This window comes from Mchenga conophoros, linkage group LG7 (genome assembly GCF_057382185.1).
Source record: "Mchenga conophoros isolate Kocher_MC1m ecotype Shallow Benthic linkage group LG7, M_conophoros_male_GT1.1, whole genome shotgun sequence".
Taxonomy (NCBI): Eukaryota; Metazoa; Chordata; class Actinopteri; order Cichliformes; family Cichlidae; genus Mchenga; species Mchenga conophoros.
Window position 1 is genome coordinate 28,427,517 of NC_140532.1, and position 23,958 is coordinate 28,451,474.

The window sequence follows — 23,958 nt, forward strand, 5'->3', positions numbered from 1 at the left end:
TAATTCCACCGTTAGTGTTAGAGTGAGCGAGGCTGACCTCGTGAATGTGACCTTATCCCGAGTTGATAGGAGACATTAGGCTCGTTTATCCTGATGCTTTTATTCTGATGCGTCACACGTGAGAACGTGTTGACATGTAAACACAGGTGAACCTCCGGATGTTGATCTTCGGTGTTTAGATTCAGGGTTCAGGACTACCACAGGCACAGGCTGTCGCTGACCTGCCGGGAGTCCGTCTGAGTCTCCAATATTGAAATAATATTTATTTAATATTTTTGCAGCATTGAATTAAAAGTATGAATGCAGCAGTGCTGGTGGAGGGTTCGGCTCATTTAACCTTCCACAATGTGAACAGCTGTTCGCTCCGATCAGTTGACCCCATGTTATCATGTTAAAGCTCTGCTGTACCTGACACCATATTCATGTTCAGGTGTGCTGAGGTGACACTTGAGCTCAGGAGAGTTTCTGTCACATTAAATCAAACCTGAAGTCCAAACTTTATGCGCTGAGTTCACTGCTGCTCGGAAATTCCTCCTCTGCGTGTGGAAATAACCAATTAACTCCGCAAGTTCATTACTCCTCAATAAACCATTAACAGCCCCCCCCCAACCGAAACCTTCCGCTCTGATTGGTCCGAGCCCCGCTGACTGTGTATAAATGCAGGAGACTCAGCTGGAGACAGCAGACACACAGCACGTTCTCCTCCTGCTGCTTCATCTTTATCCTCAGTGTGAGGCACCATGCTCCGCGGCTCCGCTCTGCTCCTCCTCCTCCTCCTCTGCTCCTCCTCCGCCTTCGAGCCTCTGCCGGAGGAGGCGGCTCCCCGCCGGGCCCGTTTCTCCGCCAACAGCCCGAGTGAGTACTTGTGTTACTGCACTCACAGTAGTCTGCTACAAGTACAAGTACTGCAGTGAACGCATTAATGTTTGGAGTCTGTACCTGATTATTACCGGATCAATAAGCTGATATTTGATCGGTTATTGGCTTTAAATCTTCTAAACACAGCAGCAGGTGTTCTTCATCCTCTCACTTCTGTCTGTCGTTGAAGTATTATTAGCATAAAAACTGTCTTTTAAAAGAAAGCTGAAGTTTGATCAGCGACCATTAATGGACTCATGTATTGTTTTTTGAAGGGGTGGGGGGGGTGATCATCTCAGTTCCAGTATGGAGTACTGATAACTTTAGAAAACTTCCTGCCCTCCCTATTTGTAAAAACATAATTTATGCGTCACTTTTTTCTATTCAAATCATATTTTCCTTCCATTTGTTTGCATCATATTCAAGTCACATCTGTCCCATATGCGACTGCTTGATGGGTCAATCATCTGGAAAGCTCTGTGAGTCCAGTGTCAAGCATGTTTGTGTGTTTGCAGCTGATGTGGCCAGATGTTTGAGCGGCGCCGTGACCGTCGGCTGTGGGTTCTTCTCCTGTCTGGAAAACTCCACCTGCGACACCGACGGGATGCACGAGCTCTGCGAGCTGTTCCTGCACACCGCCGCAAGCTTCAACACCGAGGTTAGTGACTTACTGTCCACCTGTCCTCCACCTGTCCTCCACCTGTCGTCTGACCTCAATGTTCTCTCCACAGGGTAAGACGTTCGTCAAGAAGAGTCTGCACTGCATGTCTCAGGGAATTTCGGGCAAAGTCTTCCAGTCCATCCGCCGCTGCAACATCTTCCAGAGGATGATCGCTGAGGTTTGCCAGCTCACAAACTTCTATGCTGCCTTATAAAAATCACTTCAGTTCTTTTTTATTTAGCTTTTGCTCATGAAGTTAAAGCTCCGTATTATATAGATATTAGAAATCCCAAGGAATGTCTCACAGCAGCAGCTGGTGAAGGTGGGGAAGACAAACTCTCCTTTAACTGGAGACAACTCCAGCAGAACCAGGCTAACCTGTTCAGTGTCTCCATCAGTTTATATATGAAAACACCTGTATCACTGTTAGCTTTAACCCCATCCTTTTAGTGTTGTAGCATCCTGTTACCTCTGCAGGTTAGAGGAGAGGAGAAAGTGCTTCTATGATCCTAAGTCAGTGTTTGTCCATCTCATCGAAGGTTCAAGAAGAGTGCTACACCAGCCTGGACATCTGCACTGTGGCTAGGACTAACCCTGACGCCATTGGAGAGGTGGTGCAGGTGCCTACTCATTTTCCCAACAGGTGAGCACCCAGTACACATACAAAATGGTGAGGCAATGCTCGCACCTGCTTTAGAGTGGAGATGCTAAAGCAATAGCACGATAACATACATGGTACCTAATTTAGCTTCTTAGCATGTTTTATAAATCTATAATTATAAAATTGGCCTTAAAGTAAAGTTGCAGCTACACCTAAAAAGTACATGCTACTGCCCCTCAGCTAGTTTCTGGAGGATGGCCAGTTATAAAAGGGGGACATTTAGGGAGGAGTTCTTAGAGAACTTTGGGCTCATACAGTAAATTTCAGTGTGTGGTTTGACAGACATGGTATTCAAGAGTCCCATCTGTCCTCTCACGTGCTGTTGCATGGTACATATTTGCTGCTGACCACTGTTTTTTCATACTGTACATTTTTACTATATAGTTTACTGTGGACACTGTTAAGTGGAGCCTGGAGTAAAACCTTCATCTGATGTTTGTATAGTGGTGGCAATTAAAAATATTGTTGTAAGAACGTAAAAATATCTTAAGAACAAGTTTAAGAGGAATCATTATATTAGCTCCTGTCTCTTTAAGAACTCTTAAAAAAGCCCTTTTTCTTCTGATTGGACACCTTCCGGAAGCCTGCTGAGGGGCGACTCCTGGTGCTTGTGAACTGTATTACTCACTAACAAAGAATTCGTTTTACATTAAAGTTATTTCTCAGTTATAATTTGAGTTTCATCTGGAAATTCCAGAACTTTCTTTTTCTTCTTACAGTTTGTGATATTTGTTCAATTGTGTTATTGAATTAGATTTTTTTAAAAAAAATTAAGAATCTAATGTTCAGACGTATTCTGTGTTGTGTTTTAGTATTATTTAGGTAATGATTTCAGGCTTTCATCTTTGATAGTTTTTGATATATTCATGTTCAAACATGGCCTCAGTCTCAATGTGCAGAAAAAACAGGCCTGAAATGGGTCGACGGACAATTTTTAAGAAATCTTCAGCCGTTAAAAACTTTTTTTGATGTATGAAACTAAACTTTTACACCACTAATTATAAATGTTTAAATTTTGTACTGTAAAATTTTGATGCAAATCTGAAACTGTCAAGCAGAAGGCCAAGGTCTGAGATGAACATGTGTCTGTTTGGCCTGCAGGTACTACAGCACCCTGCTCCAGACGCTGCAGGCCTGCGACGAGCAGACGGTGGTGGCGGTGAGGGCCGGGATCGTGTCCCGGTTGGGCCCCGACATGGAAATCTTCCTCCAGCTCATCCAGAACAAACCCTGCACCGCAGAATCCGGCTCAGCCGCCTACAATAACCCCTCAAGCTGGAGGAACATGCCCGTGTTCAACATCCAGCCGGGCTTCAGAGGCCGAGACCCCACTCACCTGTTCGCCAGGAGGTCCGTAGACAGCCAGGAGGAAGAAGACGGAGTTAAAGCCCACGAGTAGTTGACGCAGCTTGATATAAACACACAGCCAGCCCTGACTACACAAACATCAGTCCAGCCACCGACTGACTATAAAAGCAACTTATTATTATAATGCATATTTATTTTTATTAAGTTAATTTATGCAGGAGGACAAGAGGCCGCGGAGGTGAGGAGATGCTCTCACGCTGGCCGTGGAGCTCATTTACTCCGTGTTGCTCATCTGTGCTGTCTCTGGTTCTGTGTTAGAAATAAACAATGTGATGTGATGGCTTTCGGCTCCTGTCATGTTCTTGTATGAATCCGACTTCCTCTGGGTGGGCGGGGCTTCAGTAGAGTGACAGTGCTGAGCGTGGAGAAACATGAATCGTTCTGGGTCAGTTTGAAACCTTTTATTGACACTGGAATGAGTTCAGGAAGGGCAACAAAAAACAGAACCTCAACTTAAAACAGAGGCCATTGAATAAACTAGAACAAAGCAGAGCTGCAAACCTGAAGCTCAGCTGCCCAACAGTTCAGGAGGAATCGTTATTGAGCTAAGATGATGCCGTTCAAAATCACAAAGCAACAAAGCGTGACACGCAACAGCCGGCCATTTTTATTTATACAGAATGTTTAAAACAACAGAAGCATGTCATGCAGTGCCATTAAAAAGTGTTTATGTTTATTCAGTATTCACATTTAAAGCTATATAGATTCATTCAAGTTGAAATGATTGGTGATACCGGTCCTGTATTTACTGTTTATACGATCATTCTCATGTAAGACCCTGCAATTCACCTTCAAACAGCTTCGAAAGGCCCTGGAGGGATCTGATTGGCTGCAGGGCAGCCAATAGGAAAGTGGAGCAAGCCCAGAGAGCAGGAGGAAAGCAGCACAGCTCACATTCAGATAAAATACAGTAAAATATGTAACATAAGGTCAAATGCGGTGGTATTTTTACTTTTATTTAGTGCTCCTTCACACTCCCAAAGACATCTCTGGTATTAGGAGGGAGCGGACGCGGGATCAGGGTTTTCTGATCAAATGACAACGGCTCAGAGAAAACTGTGAAGCTGCTCCCAAATAGGAAATGACTCACAGAAATGTAGAGACCAGCAATCACAGACAGTCAGTGACGTTCAGCACATACGAGATTAAAAAAAACAACAACTCTGCCAAAGCAAAGTGGGCGGGTCCCAAGAACTCAACTTCAAGGCGAACAATTCAAGCAACTACCAATGAGGGCACAGGATACTGGTAACTGACACATGCTAGTGTCTAAAAAACACACTAGAGGAAGCTTCGATGTGTACTTCCTGCTCCTGCTCAGCGTGTTCCCTCTGTGTTTACCTTCCACTCCTGGAATTTCCAGTATTCTCCGCTTCCTTTGGATTTTGGACTTTGTTTTGTCTGTTTCTGGATTTGTTCATGTGGATTTGACCTTTGTTGTGCTATATCTGCATTCGTGGCCCTTTGATGATACTAATCCTGCTCAAAAATGTAAAAGAATACCAGCGAAACATTTTAAAGTTACATTCTTAGGTACTATTGAAGTACTGTGAATACTGTGAGTAATGCTGCTTTAATATGATGTATTTTTAGTGTCATAGTTGCCCCCACCTGCTGTTATTGAGGGAGCAGCTGTAACAGTCATAGGTTTTGCATTAAAATGAATTTACAGTTTTGTCCCTATTAGTGAAAACGCATAAAGTGCACTGTTATATAATGAGTGTATTTAATAGAGACCGCCTGGCAGATTGTGGTCACTGAGTAAACAGGGACTCCAGAGTAAATATGACCTTGTGTAGGCGTTTCATCTCCGTGTTTCTCTTACAGTAAATGGACGACCCTCGTCCCGCCCTCAGGGGGCATCTGTAATCACACCACCAGGGTTTTAACCATAACTAGAGCCGCTGGTTCAGGCGTAGACGTGCTACGGGACACTTCTGTCGAGGTTGGAGCCTAAATCCCAGGACAAACTAACGTGTCAGTCCTCTCTGTTTCCACTGACGGTGAGTCATCTGCTGCATGAATGACTACAGGTACCACTGCTGTGACCTTTGACCCCACCAGTGCTCAGTCAGGCTGTTTGCTTTTGCTCTGCTCCATCATTTAACTAAAAATAAAATATTAAAGTTAGATGAAAGTGAAAACAAAGTGAAAGCTATAATAAATTTAAAAACAAAGAAATACACAGTGAGTCCAGCTTCTCTAAATCATGCCATAAATGCCATTTCTGTGTTGTGCTGATAATGTTATATATTCTTATATTCAATAAGGAATTAAACATATGTCACACAGAGATGTGGCTTTCCGCTTTCATTAAACCAGGGTTATTATGTTCTAATATTTATTATTATTATTATTTTATTTAGCTTCAAGTTTCCTTTTTATTTCAGCTCTGATGGAGTTTGTTTGATTGTCTGGTTATAATCACAGACGGTAAGTCTGTCAGATTTAAGACATGTAGAACAACATAACAGTAACCCAAAGACTCCAGTGGAGATCCCAGCCACACAAACATCTGCACGAAGCCTCTCGGTAAGTTTACTGTACAATAAAAATAAAATAAATACAGTAAAAGCAAAGAGATCAGTTCATATCAGTGAGAGGTTAAACAAAAGGAGATGATTCAAAGGCCTCTGACCTTCAACAGCCAGCACACTCTGATCCTGTTAACAAACACAGATAGACTGAACAGCTGTTTGCACAGAGGGTGAGTGGAGCGCCCTCTGTTTTCAATGATGCTGCAGATGTGTTACAGTCACCTAAAGTCATCCTGTCTTCCTTCTCTCACCCCAACCAGTCGCAGCAGATGGCCGCCCCTCCCTGAGCCTGGTTCTGCCGGAGGTTTCTTCCTGTTAAAAGGGAGTTTTTCCTTCCCACTGTTGCCAAAGTGCTTGCTCATAGGTGGTCATATGATTGTTGGGTTTTTCTCTGTATCTATTATTATAGGATATACAGTACAATATAAACTGCCTTGAGGCGACTGCTGTTGTGATTTGGCGCTATATAAATAAAATTGAATTGAATTGAATTGAATTGAATTGAATTGAATTGAATTGAAGACTTAGTGACATAATGGTGGTTGAGTTTGGTTTTGTTGTTGCTGCAGAGTGCTCAGAGTGTGGACGTCCCTGTAAGTTGATGCTTAGGACATGATGCGTTTCTGGTCCCTGCTGCTGCTGGTTCACTTCTCTCTGGCTCAGTCTGGTCTGGACTCAGAGTACACAGACACAGGTAAGAAGCGTCATGGGCGCTCTGTCTAAATGTGCTTTTGCTGACAAGCATTCTTCAAGAAAAACCATCCCAGTGTTTGCCACCTACCATTGTTCACCCCCAAACACAAACATAATGAGACAGGCAGGGCTGGACTGCGACAAAAAATCGGCCTGGGCGTTTTGACTAGAGACCAGCCCACCAGGTATTATAGGAAAAGCCATAAAGCCTTTGAATGAAAACAAACGCTGTTGTGACAGTGATGTACACTGTCTTGTTGGTATATGTATGATTTCTATACATTTTACATCAGATGAAAACTTTGGTTGTAAGATTCAGATAATTATTTAATAAAAGCTAGACATTTTAAATGAGAATAAGAAAGAAAAGTATTTCTTTGTGCCCCCCTCTCCCTGCTAATGCCCTACCTGGCCCCCAGGCAAAACTTTGCCAGACCCGACCCTGCACAGTTACCAGCCGTCAGCTACAAAGGATCCTGGTGTTATTTGTCTCTCAGAAACAGTTCATTACTTCCCTTCAACTCATTCGTGTCACCTAAAAGGTAAACCTGTTTCTCCATCACCTGTTCAGCTCTGATGAGTCAGTAAGGACATCTCCTGGTTTCATCTTCATGTTTCCCTCTTACCACATATCCAAACCGATATCATGACCAGCAGCTTTACAGCTGTGGCTCCAGCTGATACTAGAAATTAATATTAAATAAATTCTAACAACAGCTAATCAACCTTAAACGTGCTGCTGTTGTTTAGCTCGACATCCGCTGGTTTCCTGTTTCTGGCTCAAAGTGGGCAATAAACAAACAAGAGAGACGATCAGCTGATCATTGATCAGTTTCATGATTGAAGTAGCAACAGGAGAAGTAGTCTGCATTTAATATGGCTTTTGTGTTGTTAACATGTTTAATGTTATGTATTTTCTTCTATTTAATCTCAAAAAGCTCCTAAAAACAGTCAGTGATCACCAGAGGTGGGTCGAGTATCCAAAAATTGTACTCAAGTAAGAGTAGCATTACTTTAAAATATTATTACTCAAGTAAAAGTGAAAAGTAGTTGTCAAAAAAGTTACTCAAGTAAGAGTAAAAAAGTACTTGGTGAAAAGACTAATCAAGTAGTGAGTAACTGTTTGAAATGTCCGATTTATTTTATAAATAAATGCTATCAGACAAACAAAAATAAATAAATATACAAATTTTAGTATTTTAAAAAGGAATGTATGTAAAAACATCAACAAATTAAGGCACAACAACAGTTTTTTACAACATAAAGCTATTTTCACCAATACCTACGGTGAATAATTTAAATAATTAAACAGTGCAAACCATTTCCAGTGACAAGATAAACTTTATATTCATTTTTGCTCCAAATGGCACAGCAGCCTCAGAGAAAACATTAGAACGATGCATCTTCAACATATGCACATACAAGGCAGCTCAGTTTACCATAAATTGTATGGGTGTGCATCTATTTCTGCATATTTAGCAAAAATGTGCCATTTCTTCACTTACTCAGTGAGGTGATGGTTAAGCTTCAGCAGCAGTTTGCTCTCAAGGTTCTTTCTTTGAAGCTGTAACTGTTTAGCAGTGAACAGGAATCCTGCAGGACTAAGAAGTCCTTCACAAGCTCCAGATGCAAGAAGAGCTGTATTGATTTTGATCGAAAGCTTCTTGATGTGGGGAAAGCCATGCAATAAATCCACACCTCCAGTGAATGGACATGAAAGGTACCTCTCCAGCTCCCCTGCTTCTGGCTTTCCCAACCCCATGGATCCATCATATTGTACGAACGTGATAATTATGTATATTGTAATAACGTGATATTCTATCGTTCAAACGTGAAATGTATATTGTTAGAACAATATACTTTTCACTCTATATCACGTTATAACGTGATATAGCTCTATACATAACTATATATACATATATACATACATATAAATATACATAACTGTTTTTGGGGTAAATAAAATGCAAGTAGGGATTGAAACTGCAGAATTAATGAATGCTGGAAATGCTAGCACTTGATATAGTGTTTTGATTTTGCTGCCACTGGTACCCACAATGCAATGCGTGAAAGTCACTTGGTCTGTCGGTCCAGCCCGTCGATCTCTATTCTTCCCATTCCTTGCTCAGACGAGCTGTCTGGCAGAAATTGAGGAAGTCTTTTGCTTTCTTGGCCATGCAGCTCTTTTCAGCAAACTACCACTTTCCCTAACAGCCGCATTAGGGGTGGGCGGTATAAACGGTATTCGGTAGAAACGATATGAATTTGGCCAACGGTAGAGATTTTGACTATTCTGCTCTACCGCAATAGCGCATGTTGATGGTGTCATCAAGCTGCGCCTGTTATGGTCAAAGCATCACAGCGGTTGCAAGCAATATCATCTGCAAATTATGCCAGGCGACAGTAATAGCGAAGAGATGAAGCACGTTTTCGAATATGAGTAAAGCCAAAAACTGCGCTTCCTCCACAACCGTACTTTTGATTCATTAATGTTGAATTCTCTCACAGCTGCTCTATTCCTATGTTGCTGCAGTATATTAATGACTAACCTCGTATTGTAGATGGATTATCTCAGTTGTTCTCCTGACTGAAGTTTGGTCTTTTTACAGCATCCTGCCATGCGATTGCATTTGTCCCTAACCATTGGGAACCCCCACTTTTATCGAGTGGGAAAAAGTTAGCTTCACTGTGTTTATGTTATGCTAACATAGCTGTATCGCTAGCGATCACGTAGCACATCATTATATACCAGCTAGTCCAACTTCAGTAACCCTAAAAAAGTCACTGCTGTTTAGTTTTCTGCCTTCATTTATGTCGGGAGTGAAAGCAGAGCTGTGTGTTTACATTTTTTCAAAAATCTCTCAGTCAGAACATGCTATATCATGTTTAAGTGGAAACTAGCGAGCTAACTTCCTGCTAACTTCTAACTCCGTTAAATTTAATAAATTCTATTTTCATGGATGCCTGGATGTTAAACTTAATTGTTACACCTGGTAAAGCATCAACGCTGATCATTTTATCAAAGATGAAAGAATTTAGACAGTTTTTAACTCTCAGTGATGCTGCAGTGTTCTTTTGACTTTGGGACCTGAAGTGGAAAGTTTTGGACCCAGATTACTCCGCGAGGCTCCTGACTATGGTAGCCATAATGCTCAGACAATCCATCAAGTGGTGCGGCTTCGTAGCTTACCAAATTGGTACTAAAACATTTTTGACAGATTTTTAAGTGACATGTACCACATAAAATTGGTTCGAGGTCAGTAAGCACAACCAGAATTCATACAGGCGCAATGGATTATAAGATGCACTGTTGATTTTTGAGAAAATTAAAGGATTTTAAGTGCGCCTAATAGTGCGGAAAATACGGTATACAGAAGAAAAGAAGATATTGCTAAACATATTGTTACCGCACATGCTTCAAATTATACCGCAATATGGATTTTAGGTCAATTTGCCCAGCCCTAAGCCCCATCCACATGCACCTTCACTCTTTGGTTTAGTCTAGTTTTGAAAGATTATGCCAACTCTTATAACTAACTTTGTGTGAAACAAATGTTATTAAATGACCAACTTACCAGGTCCCAGATACAATAAAAAGAACAGAGGAGGCAAACAGATGTTCTGTGGTTATTTGTTTATTGCTTGACTTGAGGCAGTGCTTGGGGGTCAGGAAAGGGCTCCGAAGCTTGACTGAATGTCAAAAATGGGAAAGCCTCCAAAGATAAATGTTCAGATACAGCTCTTGTTGATTCTTTGACTGTCCTGTCTCCTGTCCCAGAACTGGGACCTGGGATGGCACACTACTGGAAAGGCCTGATGTTTAATTGGTATTGGCTCGAAAGCTCTGACTTATCCAATAGCAATACATCTTTCAACATTTTTCAGTGTCAGTAAATTTATTTATCTTCAAACACTTCAAACATTTATCACCATAAAATGTTTGAATTGAACAAGGTGGACACTGGGAATGTCTCAGTAATAATGGAAGGTGTTTAGTGGCAAAGAGTTCTTCACTGTAAACTGATGAGGTTTACCTCGTGGTGTCTCCTCACCAGGGATGGCTCCACAGTGGGTACAGCCAGAAATGAAGAAGCTCTATGCTGCGTTTGTCTCCAACATGATAAAAATGCAATGCAAAGCAACAGGACACCCGGTTCCTGCAATACAATGGTACAAGAACGGGAAACTGTTCAGGAGGGATCACAGAATCGGAGGCTTTCAGGTGTGTTTCTGGCTGTAAAGTGGAAATTGTAGAGGCACAACCAGATTTTAAACTTTACTTTATTTTCTGTCTTTACCTGTGCTCAATCTTTCAGATCAGAGAACACACGGGGACTCTAATAATGAGGTCATTGGTTCCCTCAGATAAAGGGAACTACACCTGTTTGGTGGAGAATAAATATGGGCGCCTCCAACACACCTACCAGCTGAATGTACTTGGTAAGAGAGATTATCTGGCACACAGGGTCGTAATGTTAGTTTAACATAAAATGACAGAAAGGTCTCGGTCCAAACCAGTCTTGTTATTTTTCTTCAGTGTCCTTCCATGAATGGGTAACAGTATTCATGTCACCCATGACATGAATACTGTTACCCATTCATACTGATTGTGAATGGTACTGTGACCGATAGAACCAGAACACTCAAAAGTTCATTATTAACATTTTGCTCACAAACTGTTTCACTGCTAAATGTAAAAAGCCATTCTAGACTACAGTTAGAAAATCAATCCGCAGGTACGTCCTCCAGGTGTTACTGGTGACATGCTGTTCTCCTCTCTGTGGATATCTAACTCATTCGCAAAGATTACCCCTGTCTTCATCTCCAACCCACCTGTTTCAGAGCGCTCTCCTCACAGGCCCATCCTGCAGGCCGGGCTGCCGGCCAACCAGACGGCAGCTGTTGGCAGCGACGTGGAGTTTGTGTGCCGCGTTTTCAGCGACATACAACCTCACATGCAGTGGCTCAAACACATCATCATCAACGGCAGCAGTGTGGGACCGAACGGGCTGCCCTATGTTCGTGTTCTTAAAGTACGTACCAACACCACCAAATTCAGCTTTAGACCAGTTTTAGTAATTTTCTTTTGTTAGCTTTATTTTGCTGTGTGACACTCTTTACATCTATAATGAAGGAGGATAAATCTGATCTCTGTCAGAGCCCTTAGAATATGTTTCGTGAAATAAGCAGATCTTGGCTTAATTGGCTAAGTGATGAGGGTGAATTTGGTAGTACACACCTCTCCAATTAGAAGGAATACACTTTGTATCCCGGTGGTTTTCCCAGTGCTGGGAATGAGAGGTATATTGGGTGTGCATGTCATAATAAAGCTGCTGTGGCAGAATATACATCAGAAGTCCCCAAAATTTGCAATTTGTCTTGAAATCTTTGTTTTTCCTACATGAATAGATGATCCCAGTAGTCTTGGCTCGAGACAGGTGAAAACCCCCCCACAACACTTCTGTCCTGCAGTAATACCAACTGTCCACTATTAGCTGGCATGATGGAGTAACGAGTCAGTCATGTGACCAAAAACTATCAATCAGATGTGCAAATATCTGTGCAGTTATGAACAAAAAAAAATAAACAAACATAAAACCAAACAAATACGAAAATATATCATTATGAATATGAGCAGCTTAAAAACAGAAGAAAACCCTGAGATACATTTCAAAGAAATACACTTAAATTTGTTAAACATCATGACATAATACAAAGGCGCTTGGCACCCACTGCCTAGTACCCACTGCCTAGTTTTAGTCCACAGCATTCTTAAAACCGCCTGCTCCTGTAAGGAGCTGCATTGGGATCCCTTTCCCAGCACAAGACTAATCCAGGAGGTTGGTCTAACAGAGGAGGTTGCTAAGATAGTGTGAGATGAAGGCACATAATCTGCTGCTCCCAAAGGAACAGATCAAGAAAAAAGAAGACTTTCACTCAGGTGTGTCAACCTCTCATAATTTCCAGCCTCTGAAAACTGTGTGAACAGAACTGGGTAAAGTTGGGTTTTTTTAAAAGACATTTGCAATAACAACATATGGGAACATCACTTTTTGAATCATTGTTCTAACAGCTTACTGCCATTCAGGAAGCAATGTCCTGCTGGGAAAGCTGTTGAATTATGGATGAAAGCTGAGTTAGCTGACTAGACCTCCGATTCATCAGTCCAGTCTCAGCAACAGGAAATCTAACTGAACTGGAAATAAAGCTGAACCAAATCTTTATGCTTCAATTTATGATTTTGTGTTTTTAAATCCTTATATTTTCTCAGATTTGTGACAGGTATAAAGTACCCCCACACACAGCATGACACATTAACAGGTGTTTTATTTCCAGCTGTTTCTGACGCTTACATGGCTTTAAAGCTGCCTCCTCCGGCTTTCAAACCACACAGCTCAGACAGGTGATGAAGAGCAGCTGTGTGGGTAAGCCTCCCCTGACACCACACTCTGAACCCACTTCTCCACCCCCCTGAAATCACTCTGATTTTTCAGAGTGATCTTAGTCTCCTGCACTAGACTGTTGAAGTGGTAAAATTAAAGTTTGCATCCATGAACTGAATTCACTGACTTCGTGAGAGATTTAAGTTTGACTTTTGAGTTTCAGTTTGCTGATGGTGAGGAATTTAACTCAGCTCTGACCTTTGAGGGACACTGATGAAGGATGACACAGATTTTTGTGTGTTTCTCTCTCAGACTGCTGGTTTGAACACCACAGACGAAGAAATTGAGGTGTTGACTCTGAGGAACATAACCCTGGACGATGCTGGAGAGTACACCTGTCTGGCTGGAAACTCTGTTGGGTTTGCCTACAGATCTGCATGGCTCACTGTCTATGATGGTACATGAAGATCTGTACAGGATAGAATACAGAGATATGATGTCAGATCTCTCCTTCTCTGTTAATATTAATATATTGAATAAATATTTGTTCTATGATTCAATGAAAGTATTGAATGAGGGACACAAAATGTTTAGAAGTTGTCAGATGACAAGCAAAGAATCTAAACTGGTAGTTAACCAGTTAATGTTAGTTAATGGGACCACTGTTCGGGTTTGCTCTGGCTTACATGGGTTTTTGGAGACCGGGGCCCTATTTCAGGAAGCCGGTTTAGTGCAAACTCTGAGTAAGTATACCCTGAGTTAATGAAAACTCTGGGTTTTCGGTTTCACAAAGCGAGTTTAGATTAATTCTGAGTGAGTTACTATGACGACACACTCCGTGAAGCTAACCTGCCCCCTAGCAGGTTTACTTCTACTAACCCTGACCTTCTCCGCCTCTTTGTCGGAAACCTGACTGTAGGAAGTGTCAGACATGGCGTGCCCCTTCCTTGAAGAGCCAGTAGATGTTGAAGCCCAAATTCTCCGCAGAGCTCTCCGCCGGGAGAGAGTGATCAGAGCGCGTTCGGACATTTTATCATTTCCTGATGATTTCCTGTGTGAACGTTACCGTTTTTCAGCACAATCTATAATTTATTTGAATAACATCCTCAGGCCTAATATTGCTCATGTGACACATCGCGGACATCCTCTCAGTCCTGTACATATTATTTGTATTGCACTTCGGTTTTTTGCAAACGGGAGCTTTCTGTATAATATTGGTGACGCTGAGCACGTTTCCAAGGCTACCGTCTGTCGGGCAGTCAGGAATGTTACAGTTGCACTGAAACGTCTCCTGTACTCGTTTGTGGTGTTCCCCGGTCATAGACCCACAAGATTCATCAAAGAGGGATTCCACAAAATTGCAGGTATCAGGATGAACAAAACTTAATGTATGATGTGGTGATACTTGAACTACTACTTAAATTTTACATTTGTTCTCACGGTTCCCAGGCGTGATTGGCTGTACAGATGGCACTCACATTCCAATCATTGCTCCTTCAGTAAATGAAGGAGACTATGTGAACAGGAAGTCTTTCCACAGCATTAATGTGCAGGTACATAGTTCCCTGTAGCATTTCAAACTAACAAATTATTTCATTATAGTAATGGATGCTAATTTGTGTTCTCTGCACTGTGAAGATCATATGTGATGCTGCCAACATTATCACAAATGTGGAAGCCAACTGCTCAGCCTCTGTTTTTCGGGCCTCCGCTTTTTTTCTGTTGGCTATAACGGGCCACATTTGAGCATACAGAGTAAGCAAATATGTACTTGTAATGTGCTCAGATAATTTCAATAAGTGCTTACAGAAAGAAAATTAATGTAGCCTCTAACTGCAATTGATTTACATCGGACAAACAGACCAAGCACTATGGCTCATAATACAATTACACCTTACCTGTTTGGACTATATTTTTATATTTCATTTTTACTTGCTGCCAGGAACGTTTGGGGCCTGTTGGGTTGCACCTGCGCTCACATCACATCACGAAATAAAATGTATAAAATAACAAATAAAATAACATATAATAAAATAACGTGTTAAATGGGTGGAAATCCCTAGATCAATGTTTAAATTAACACTCACGCATTGACTCTGTTGGCTATGTTTTGCCATGCATGCTCCCTTTCTTTTGCAGCTGAGGCTGTGTTACTTTTTTTCCGCAAAATTTGCATGTTATCAGCATATGCTGCCATCAGAATTTCGGCCTCAAGCGCTGTAAAATACATTGACCGCGCCTTCTTTCCCTCCGTCTCCATGGTGACTCGCGCGCTTAACTTGGGGTTAAAGCAACTCCGCGTTGACTGAACTAATTGTTATCAGCCTTTCTGAAACCGAATATTCCGAGTTGGACAGTTCGGGGTTACTCAACCCTGAGTATCGTTTTTCACTCTGAGTTTTCTAAACCGGCTTCCTGAAATAGGGCCCTAACAATTAGTTCAGTCAACGTGGAGTTGCTTCAACCCCAAGTTAAGCGCGCGCACGAGGATACATAAAGCCCTGATTAGTGGAGCACAGATTAAGCCTCACAGAGGCTGAGCAGTTGGCTTCCACATTTGTGATAATGTTGGCAGCATCACATATGATCTTCACAGTGCAGAGAACACAAATTAGCATCCATTACTATAATGAAATAATTTGTTAGTTTGAAATGCTACAGGGAACTATGTACCTGCACATTAATGCTGTGGAAAGACTTCCTGTTCACATAGTCTCCTTCATTTACTGAAGGAGCAATGATTGGAATGTGAGTGCCATCTGTACAGCCAATCACGCCTGGGAACCGTGAGAACAAATGTAAAATTTAAGTAGTAGTTCAAGTATCACCACATCATGAATTAAGTTTTGTTCATCCTGATACCTGCAATTTTGTGGAATCCCTCTTTGATGAATCTTGTGGGTCTATGACCGGGGAACACCACAAACGAGTACAGGAGACGTTTCAGTGCAACTGTAACATTCCTGACTGCCCGACAGACGGTAGCCTTGGAAACGTGCTCAGCATCGCCAATATTATGTCCTGTGGTATGTCCTGTCTGTATACGCGAGCAACCCATTGCGGAAGGTGCAAGATTATTGATAAGGAGAGTCCTCAGAATCCAGCGTATATTGCGGGATAGACAGGATCCTTTAGCTCAGCGCGACAGTGTGCTCATAGAGAGATATCGATTTTCCCGTGAGGGTATTATTTACTTAACCAACTTGTTGACGAGGGGGTGCAGGACCACCACCTGTCTTTTTGTGCTCTGCCCTTTTCTTGGTTGCTGTTATAAACAAACAAACAGATTATTCCAGGGTCTCTTTTCAAGAGACTAAAAGCAATATAAGTGATAAATATTACCATTCTGTAGAATATTCTTATATTCCACTTTTACTTGTTCCCATGTTCTAGTGGGTCCTGTTGTGGCTCTAATGTGAAAGAGGATATAATGTAATGTACTATAATATAATATAATATAATATAATATAATATAATATAATAAATTTACCCTACCACCTACTGGTGATGGCCAGAGGGGCCGATGGCGCGATATGGCAGCCTGGCTTCTGTCAGTCTGCCCCAGGGCAGCTGTGGCTACAACCGTAGCTGCCTCCACCAGTGTGTGAATGTGAGAGTGACTGAATAGTGGTATTGAAAAGCGCTATATAAATCCAATCCATTATTATTATTATTATTATTATTATTATTATTATTATTATTATTATTATTATTAAATTACTTACTAGTTTAATTTGTCAGCAACTTTCTGCCAGCCCTCTCTCCTTGCTTTTGCAGCCTTTGCAGTGTTCCCTTGCGTTTTAATTAAACTCTGAAACTCCTGAAATCCCTCACTCAAGAGTTCTTGCTCTGCTGCCGAAAAATACCGAGCGCGCTCCTTCGACATTTTCGCCGACCAATCAAAGGGTTGCCGATCAATGTTTCTACTATCGATGCGTAGCCCCTGTTGGGCCACCCAGTGATCTCACATTACTTCATCCAGCTGTACTAATCGTCAACAACAGGTGTGCTCGGAGAACCGGAATAGCGAGCTCAAAGTTGGCGCGATAATTTGATCTTGGATGTAGTAAGCGAGGTACGAAGAACGGACCACAGCCCTAAGCGTTACCAAACCCAGCAAGGACAAGAGCCGGGAACCATGGCGCAAATGGGAAAACCTATCAGAATTACCACTGTACCAAATGTAACACCTCAGGTTTTTGAGAGTTGTTAGCTCCAAGTGAACCCGGTGCATTTATTTACAGTGAAAAATGTAAAACACAGTTCAAACCAGTCAGGGCAGCTGGAAGGTCTTATACACCTCCCTGCACTTAATCATTACTTTGTGGAGGAATGTAAGGATGACACGAGAGCTCATCACATTTTATATCAACTTTAATCTCAGCTTCACTCAACCCCAGTGACTTCACAAGGCGGCAAAACATCTCCTAGAATCCAAAACATCACTCCTCCCTCTTCCCTTCTCGCTGGGTATGAGTGGAATCCCCTGGTGGTTTGCCACAACTTATTATTAATCTCTGTCTCTCTTCCACAGCATGTTTTAGTTCTGTCTTCCTTCTCTCACCCCAACCGCAGCAGATGGCCGCCCCTCCCTGAGCCTGGTTCTGCTGGAGGTTTCTTCCTGTTAAAAGGGAGTTTTTCCTTCCCCTTATCACCAAGTGCTTGCTCACAGGAGGTCAGTTGATGGTTGAGGTTTTCCTGTATTATTGTACGGCCTTTACCTTACAATATAAAGCACCTTGAGGAGGGAGGGGTCTGCAAAATGCCGGATGGCTCTTGGGCGCCTAGGACCCTGTTCTCGACCTGGAAGATGGTTTCTTTGGGGTGCAAATTTGTGCTCCTTAAGCATGTTGTGTGTCACAGAAGGCAGTTTTTTATGATCCTCAAAGACGGCCAGAGCACCTGGCTGGCAACCGCTCAACCCTGCAGAGCCAGCTGGGGCCACGGGAGCCCTGTGTTGCTGAGGTGGACCCCAATGCCGAGGCGCAAGTTCAAAATTGCCCCCTTATGAGCAGTGAGAGGTCTGATGTAAATGACAATCTGCGGAGCACTGACATCATAGAGACTCATATGAATAATGACCAGTCTGCAGGTATTTTTGACATAAATCAAAAAAATCAAACAACTTTTGAGTTTGTGTGTGAGGATTTTGTGAAGATGACAATATGTTTGAAAATGTTAAAGCCTGAAGAAAGTGTGGAGGATTATGTGGCAGTGCTTTATCAAAGGTGCCCAATTCAGCAGGGTTTTATTAATTTCAATTAAATTCTATTTTATTTAAGAAGTGCCAAATCACAACAGCAGTCACCTCAAGGTGCTCTATATTGTAGGGTAAGACCTGTAATAATACAGAGAAACCCCCAAAATCAGACAACTTTCTTTGAGCAAGTGCTTGGTGACAAGGGGAAGAAAAACTCCCTCTTAAATGGAAGAAAGTTCCAGAAGAACCAGGGTCAGGGAGGGGCAGCTATCTGCCGTGACAAAGACACACTGTGGAAGAGAGCCAGAGATCAAAATTAAAATTAGATTAATACAAAAGCATTTGAAGTGAGCAAGGTCTCCACTGGTCTCTAGCACTACCTTTATATTGGATGATATATAATCTGGATTTGTTTTAACCAAGTATGATAGACTTGTTGATCATTTTATCACGGGAAAATGCATGGATTTCTCTTTTATGTGCAAAGGTTCAGCCTGTGCACATTCATGAGCACCTTTTTTTAAATGACGCTCTTTAATTGTGAAATCCTCTGAATAATACTTAAAGAAAAGTGGACAACCCGGGGAATGTTGCAGTGAGAAGCTGCATGCTAACCCTCAAGCTGATCCTCTTAGTTTCAGTCTTTGTGTTGGAAAGATGCATACGCAGTATTAATCATGATGTTTTCCTTATGTTGTCTCAGAATCACTGCCACCGCAGTGGGTGAGGCCGGACAAGAGACACATCTACAGAGTTCCTGTCGGGAAGACGGTGAAGTTTCACTGCCAAGCGACAGGAAAGCCGCTTCCTGCCCTGCGATGGTACAAGAACGGAAAAGAGGTCAGGATGGACCAACGAGTCAAAGGCCTCTAGAAACAACTTCAGCTTGTAAAGCTTTACTTCACCCTTTCTGTATCTTTCTTTAATCTTGCAGATCAGAGACCACACATGGACTCTAATAAAGGAGTCAGTGGTTCCCTCTGATGAAGGGAACTACACCTGTGTGGTGCAGTATAGACACGGGACCCTCCAACACACCTATCAGCTGAATGTAATTGGTAAGATTATCTGCAGCATGTATACACGGCATACAGCATGCTTTATTGCAAAAACCAGATGGTTCCAGTACTTTGGACTGTGTGTGTCGACCATAACGCTGACCTTCGGTGGGTGTGTCCGAACTTTTCACTGGTCCTGTACAACCGCCCACACCATCAAGGAGGTTGCATGACTGATGGAGGCGGTTTGGCCTTAACAAGTAAAAATAAAATTACAGCACTTTAAGAAGTATAAGAGTGGAAATGCTGGAGTGAATAAAGTGCTGATTTGCTGTAGAGGTGTCCCAAGGGTATTCTTTGTTTAAACCGCATTAAAGCTCACTGAACAAAGTCAACAACAATATATCAAATACACCTAACATTAAAATGTGACCATGTGAAAGAAACACAGAACTCCCTCCAAATCTGAGATTGCAAATATAACCACATAAAAAGTCAATATCACTAAACTATGGCACAGTGAGCTTTAGTAATAACATTAATGCATTTTCTAAGTACTTACTAAGTGGACAAACACATTGTCAGTAAACTACAAAACGTACAGAGTTTCATAAAGACTTTATCCAGACTAAACATCCTCATGTTGCAGGCAAACAGAATGGCTATCGGTCTCCTCCTGCTCTCTGTGGACATTAGTCGTTTGTATGATCTTGCATCATGCTAACCTTAAACCTTGTTTTGTTACAGAGCGTTCTCCTCAAAAGCCAGACCTGCATGCTGGGCTGCAGGGTAACCGGATCGCTGTTGTTGGTAGTGATGTGGAGCTTGTGTGCGCAGTGATGGGTGACCCACAGCCTTACATACGGTGGTTCAAACACATCGTGATCAATGGCAGCAAAGAAGACATAGAAATATTTCCCTTTGTTCGTCCTCCCAAAGTACGTACACCACAATCAGGCAGCACTACAGGCTTATGTTAGAATTATTTTATGTCTCCAAAGTGTTTTGAAGCTAGATTAATGTTATTCTGGTCCATGGTGGGGTAAGGGTTAACGTCATCAAACCGTGATCTTTTTCTAAACCCAAGCTCGTAGTTTTTGTGCATGAGTGTAACAGGCAGAAAAAATGAATGGGAACTGCACCTCCAGCTCCAAAGATGCACATTCTCTGTCATCACATCTGCAACCACTTGAGTGAAGACTGGAGCTGAGCTGTCATCTGCTTTGTGGCTAGGGAGGGTACCAGGCAGGCCTGACACATTCAAACATAAAAAAAAAATACCATTTATAGGCAACAGTCAGGAAGATTGACAGTTGCAACCTCCAGAATTAAAATGGTATTTCGAGGATGGGACACTGAGCCCAAATGGGACAATTTCTATTAAATTATCCCATTTGGGCTTAAACCTCTCTATTAAAGAGGTGTCTTATTGGAGCTGCAACATCAACCCTCAAACCACCTGGTGGACACCAGAGATGCAGTAGAAGGAGTCCTATCAAATTTTAGTTAGCTTGTGAGCCTCTGGAGGCAGCTGACATGTATGGGAGGGTAGAGTATAGCTTTGGGTGTCACTAAAACAAAAACTCACATGTTGGTGAAGCCATGAAGCAGGACATTTAGTCGCTCTCAAACCATCCAAAGATCAGCTGCTGACCTTAAATGGGGTCACCTTCCTCCACCTTTTCTGTAGAGGAAGGTGAGGGGACAAGGGTGACAAATCACCTATTAGCAGTCAGATGCTATGCTGGTGTACTGGCAAAGACTCCATCTGTTTGCTCAAATTCAGATTCATCAGGAAGGCAGGGATGAGAATCAGCACCTCCAAATTTGATGCAACAGTTTTTATCCAGAAGATGTTGGATTGCCCACTCTGGTTAGTTTCTTTCCAAACCAGAGTAAAGTGAAGTAGGGCATTCATAGAGAGTTTGGTGAAATGTCTGCTGTGCTGGGTGAAGGTAAAGCCGTTGATTTACTTGTAATCTATATTTTTACCATGATCTGTGATGATGAGCTGTGGCCTTGGACCAAAGGCATAAGAGTGCAGACAAATGTGGTGGAAAAGAACTCCCTCTGAAGGATGTCTCGGCTCAGGAGGGTTCCAGAGATGATGGATGGGTAGAAGTTAAGACTTGTATAATGTGTTACAGTTTACTGCGCTCTTACCTGCATATCACCACGATATGCCACTAAACCATGGGATTACTTTTCCTTCTTTTCCTTTCCCACACATGGACCGAGTCTAGTCCCATACTAAAAGAAAAGTAAACTAACTGGCGTAAACTGGCCTTTAGTGTCACACTCTTAAAGTTCTCTCAGACTCCTGACCCAGTGTTTAGAGCTGTATCGACCAGCTTTGATTGGAACCTTTTGAGTGAAACATGTTGGGTGATATCCATGTCCCTCTCCCTCACAGGATGAGGATCTGAATGCGATGGATTATGAGGTAGAATCACTGCTGACTCTGAGAAACGTAACTCTGGCTGATGCTGGAGAGTACACCTGCCTGGCAAGCAACTCTGAAGGAGTCTCTCGTCACACTGTATGGCTCATAGTGATCGATGGTATGTGACCTAATCTCTCTCTGTTCACCTGTTCATGCCCACCTGGTCTCTGGTGAGCTGCTTCTGGGTAGGATTATGGTTAGGGTTTCATGTTAACCACATGCTGGTTACCTCCCAAATCAAGTCATTTTGATGCTGTAGTTCGTCTATTATAAAATAAACGGGCAGACAGGAAGCTAGATGTTAAATGCTTATTATTTGTGTTGTAATTTGGTAATGGCGAAAACAAAGGCCTAATTTTTAGAAAAGACAAGATATTAAATAAGGACTGTTAGTTTATTATGAGTTAATTTTACAGACTACCCAAACTAATTACCAATTAGAAAGAAATAACCAATCATTGGTAGCTACATCACATCAACATTGCTAATGGATGCCTGTATAATAGAAGGTGTGCAACGATTATTTCCCAGAGGGCGATTCTGTTTACCTGATGTTTGCATTGGGGTGGGATCGGTCCTGACTCTAAACACTGATCTGTGGGCCGACCTGTTCAGTGTTTAGCAAACACTGCGTTAGGGATTAGGGAAAAGCACTGCTGATGCTTTCCCCTATGGTTTCACGATGGTTGGGAACCTTTTGTTACATTTTAATGGAGGTGGTAATTCCCCCCCAAAATGGCATTTCTCTTTACCGAGCTTATCATACCTTACACAGAGAGCGCCATCTCTCAGAGGAGGGAGCCCTCAGCTGTGAGATTTCTGTGAAGCGAGCAGATCTGGTTTTAAATGCTTTTTTCCTCGCTTCACTCTGCAGAAGCATCGCTGCGGCTCCTCCAGAGGTCTTCTCCAGTCCACTGCTCTTCAGCCCACACATGTCAGTACTGGACCTAGTTTATGTCAGTGGTCCTCTCAAGTTCTGTTAAAAAGTCTGTTGTTTATCTTCAGTTCTGGTGGTGGATGTTCAGAGTTTCAGATAATAATCTCAGCACAGTCATCCATGTGAGCCCAAAGTTCAGACAGTTGCAGTCATTGCTGCAGACTTTTTTCAGACTTCACCTGAGCGTTGAAGCCTCCTGCTGTGTAGCTGCTGGTGGATGGATGGAGGTTTGTGCTTCGCTGATCTGGATTCTGCAGCTCTTTTCTGACTACATTTGACCTCTTTCACATTGGCTCCTTTATGTGTAATGACATGTGTTATAAGAATAAATCTTTCATTTGATACTTTGTTTACTGTGCATCGTGTTTTTTTAAAATCACCCTCACAGATTACTAAAGGAAACTCATAAACACTGAATGATCCTCTCATTGATTACCACTTTACTGACAGCATTTATACCAGTAATCAATAATCAATAATTACCCAATAACCCACATTCGTCCAAAGTCTCATTCTCAGGACTCTTTAAAATGTAAAGAGAGCATTAGAGATCTGATATCGATCTGCAGCAGATCCTACCGATAGGTAGCTAAAGAACAGCACATTCATCGACTTCTGATCACAGATATTATTGATTATTGGAGGAAACTGCTTCACTGATCACAGCAGTGATTGATTCCCTGCTGCTTCTGTTGGACTTCTTAGATAAGCATGACTGTATGTGTGCTCGTTCCTGTGGGGAGGCAGGTCCTTTGATTCTGTGGTGTTTTTGTGGTTGTTTACGTGAAGTTTATAATTTAGCTCATATGTTACATTTAACATCTGCAAGGAAACACAAGCTGTGAAGCCAGTAAAATCCCCAAAATGTCATGCTAAATACTTATTTTGTCAAATCTTATAGTGAGAAATACTTCTCTCAATAGGTTATAATAGGTTACATTGACACCTTCTGGTTTAAATTGGTATTACAGCAGTGTCCAGCCTAATTTATGTTGTTGTGTCTGCAGTTGTTTCTTCATTAATTTCTTTAGGGATTATTACAGTATTCTGATTCTGATGAATTAAGAGCTTATTGTAAGGACCTTTAAACAACATGATCACTTCACTACTTCTAATAAATAACTGAGCTTGTTTACATGAACAACCTGGTTTCATGTTATAAATTCAATAAAATGGTAATATGGATTTGGATTATCAATCACTTTTTTATTTTGTTTTT

The 23,958-nt window shown here is 41.9% G+C and overlaps 2 protein-coding genes across 8 annotated transcripts; both read left to right on the forward strand.

The window, feature by feature from the left end:
* Window positions 1-700: 700 nt before the first annotated feature.
* On the forward strand, window positions 701-3,824 carry LOC146570316 (stanniocalcin-like). The gene is made up of 5 exons (XM_085283297.1): window positions 701-855; window positions 1,374-1,516; window positions 1,590-1,697; window positions 2,059-2,162; window positions 3,282-3,824. The coding sequence occupies exons 1-5, from the start codon at window positions 741-743 to the stop codon at window positions 3,577-3,579; spliced, it is 768 nt and encodes a 255-aa protein (XP_085139423.1). The 5' UTR covers window positions 701-740; the 3' UTR covers window positions 3,580-3,824.
* Window positions 3,825-4,864: 1,040 nt separating this feature from the next.
* LOC146570317 (fibroblast growth factor receptor 1-A-like) lies at window positions 4,865-23,082 on the forward strand. 7 transcript variants are annotated; one of them, XM_085283289.1, is made up of 15 exons: window positions 4,865-5,106; window positions 5,376-5,551; window positions 5,939-6,080; window positions 6,196-6,255; window positions 6,346-6,449; window positions 6,655-6,779; window positions 10,834-11,000; window positions 11,095-11,218; window positions 11,621-11,811; window positions 13,474-13,618; window positions 19,065-19,201; window positions 19,296-19,419; window positions 20,107-20,297; window positions 21,773-21,920; window positions 22,677-23,082. In XM_085283289.1, exons 6-15 carry the CDS (start codon window positions 6,698-6,700, stop codon window positions 22,751-22,753), a joined length of 1,386 nt encoding a protein of 461 aa, XP_085139415.1. In that variant the 5' UTR covers window positions 4,865-5,106; window positions 5,376-5,551; window positions 5,939-6,080; window positions 6,196-6,255; window positions 6,346-6,449; window positions 6,655-6,697; the 3' UTR covers window positions 22,754-23,082. The 7 variants fall into 7 exon arrangements, with proteins under 7 accessions (XP_085139415.1, XP_085139422.1, XP_085139416.1 ...); XM_085283296.1 differs by lacking the exon at window positions 10,834-11,000; XM_085283290.1 differs by lacking the exons at window positions 6,196-6,255; window positions 6,346-6,449.
* The last annotated feature ends 876 nt before the right edge of the window (window positions 23,083-23,958 follow it).

Bases quoted from the DNA above. Each gene is read 5' to 3' on its own strand.
- LOC146570316 (XM_085283297.1), top strand. From the start codon at position 741: ATGCTCCGCGGCTCCGCTCTGCTCCTCCTCCTCCTCCTCTGCTCCTCC. The intron at 1,698-2,058 runs GTTTGCCAGCTC...ATCTCATCGAAG, and splicing joins TCCAGAGGATGATCGCTGAG to GTTCAAGAAGAGTGCTACAC. The intron at 2,163-3,281 runs GTGAGCACCCAG...TTTGGCCTGCAG, and splicing joins CCTACTCATTTTCCCAACAG to GTACTACAGCACCCTGCTCC.
- LOC146570317 (XM_085283289.1), top strand. From the start codon at position 6,698: ATGATGCGTTTCTGGTCCCTGCTGCTGCTGGTTCACTTCTCTCTGGCT. The intron at 11,001-11,094 runs GTGTGTTTCTGG...TCAATCTTTCAG, and splicing joins ACAGAATCGGAGGCTTTCAG to ATCAGAGAACACACGGGGAC. The intron at 21,921-22,676 runs GTATGTGACCTA...TTCACTCTGCAG, and splicing joins ATGGCTCATAGTGATCGATG to AAGCATCGCTGCGGCTCCTC.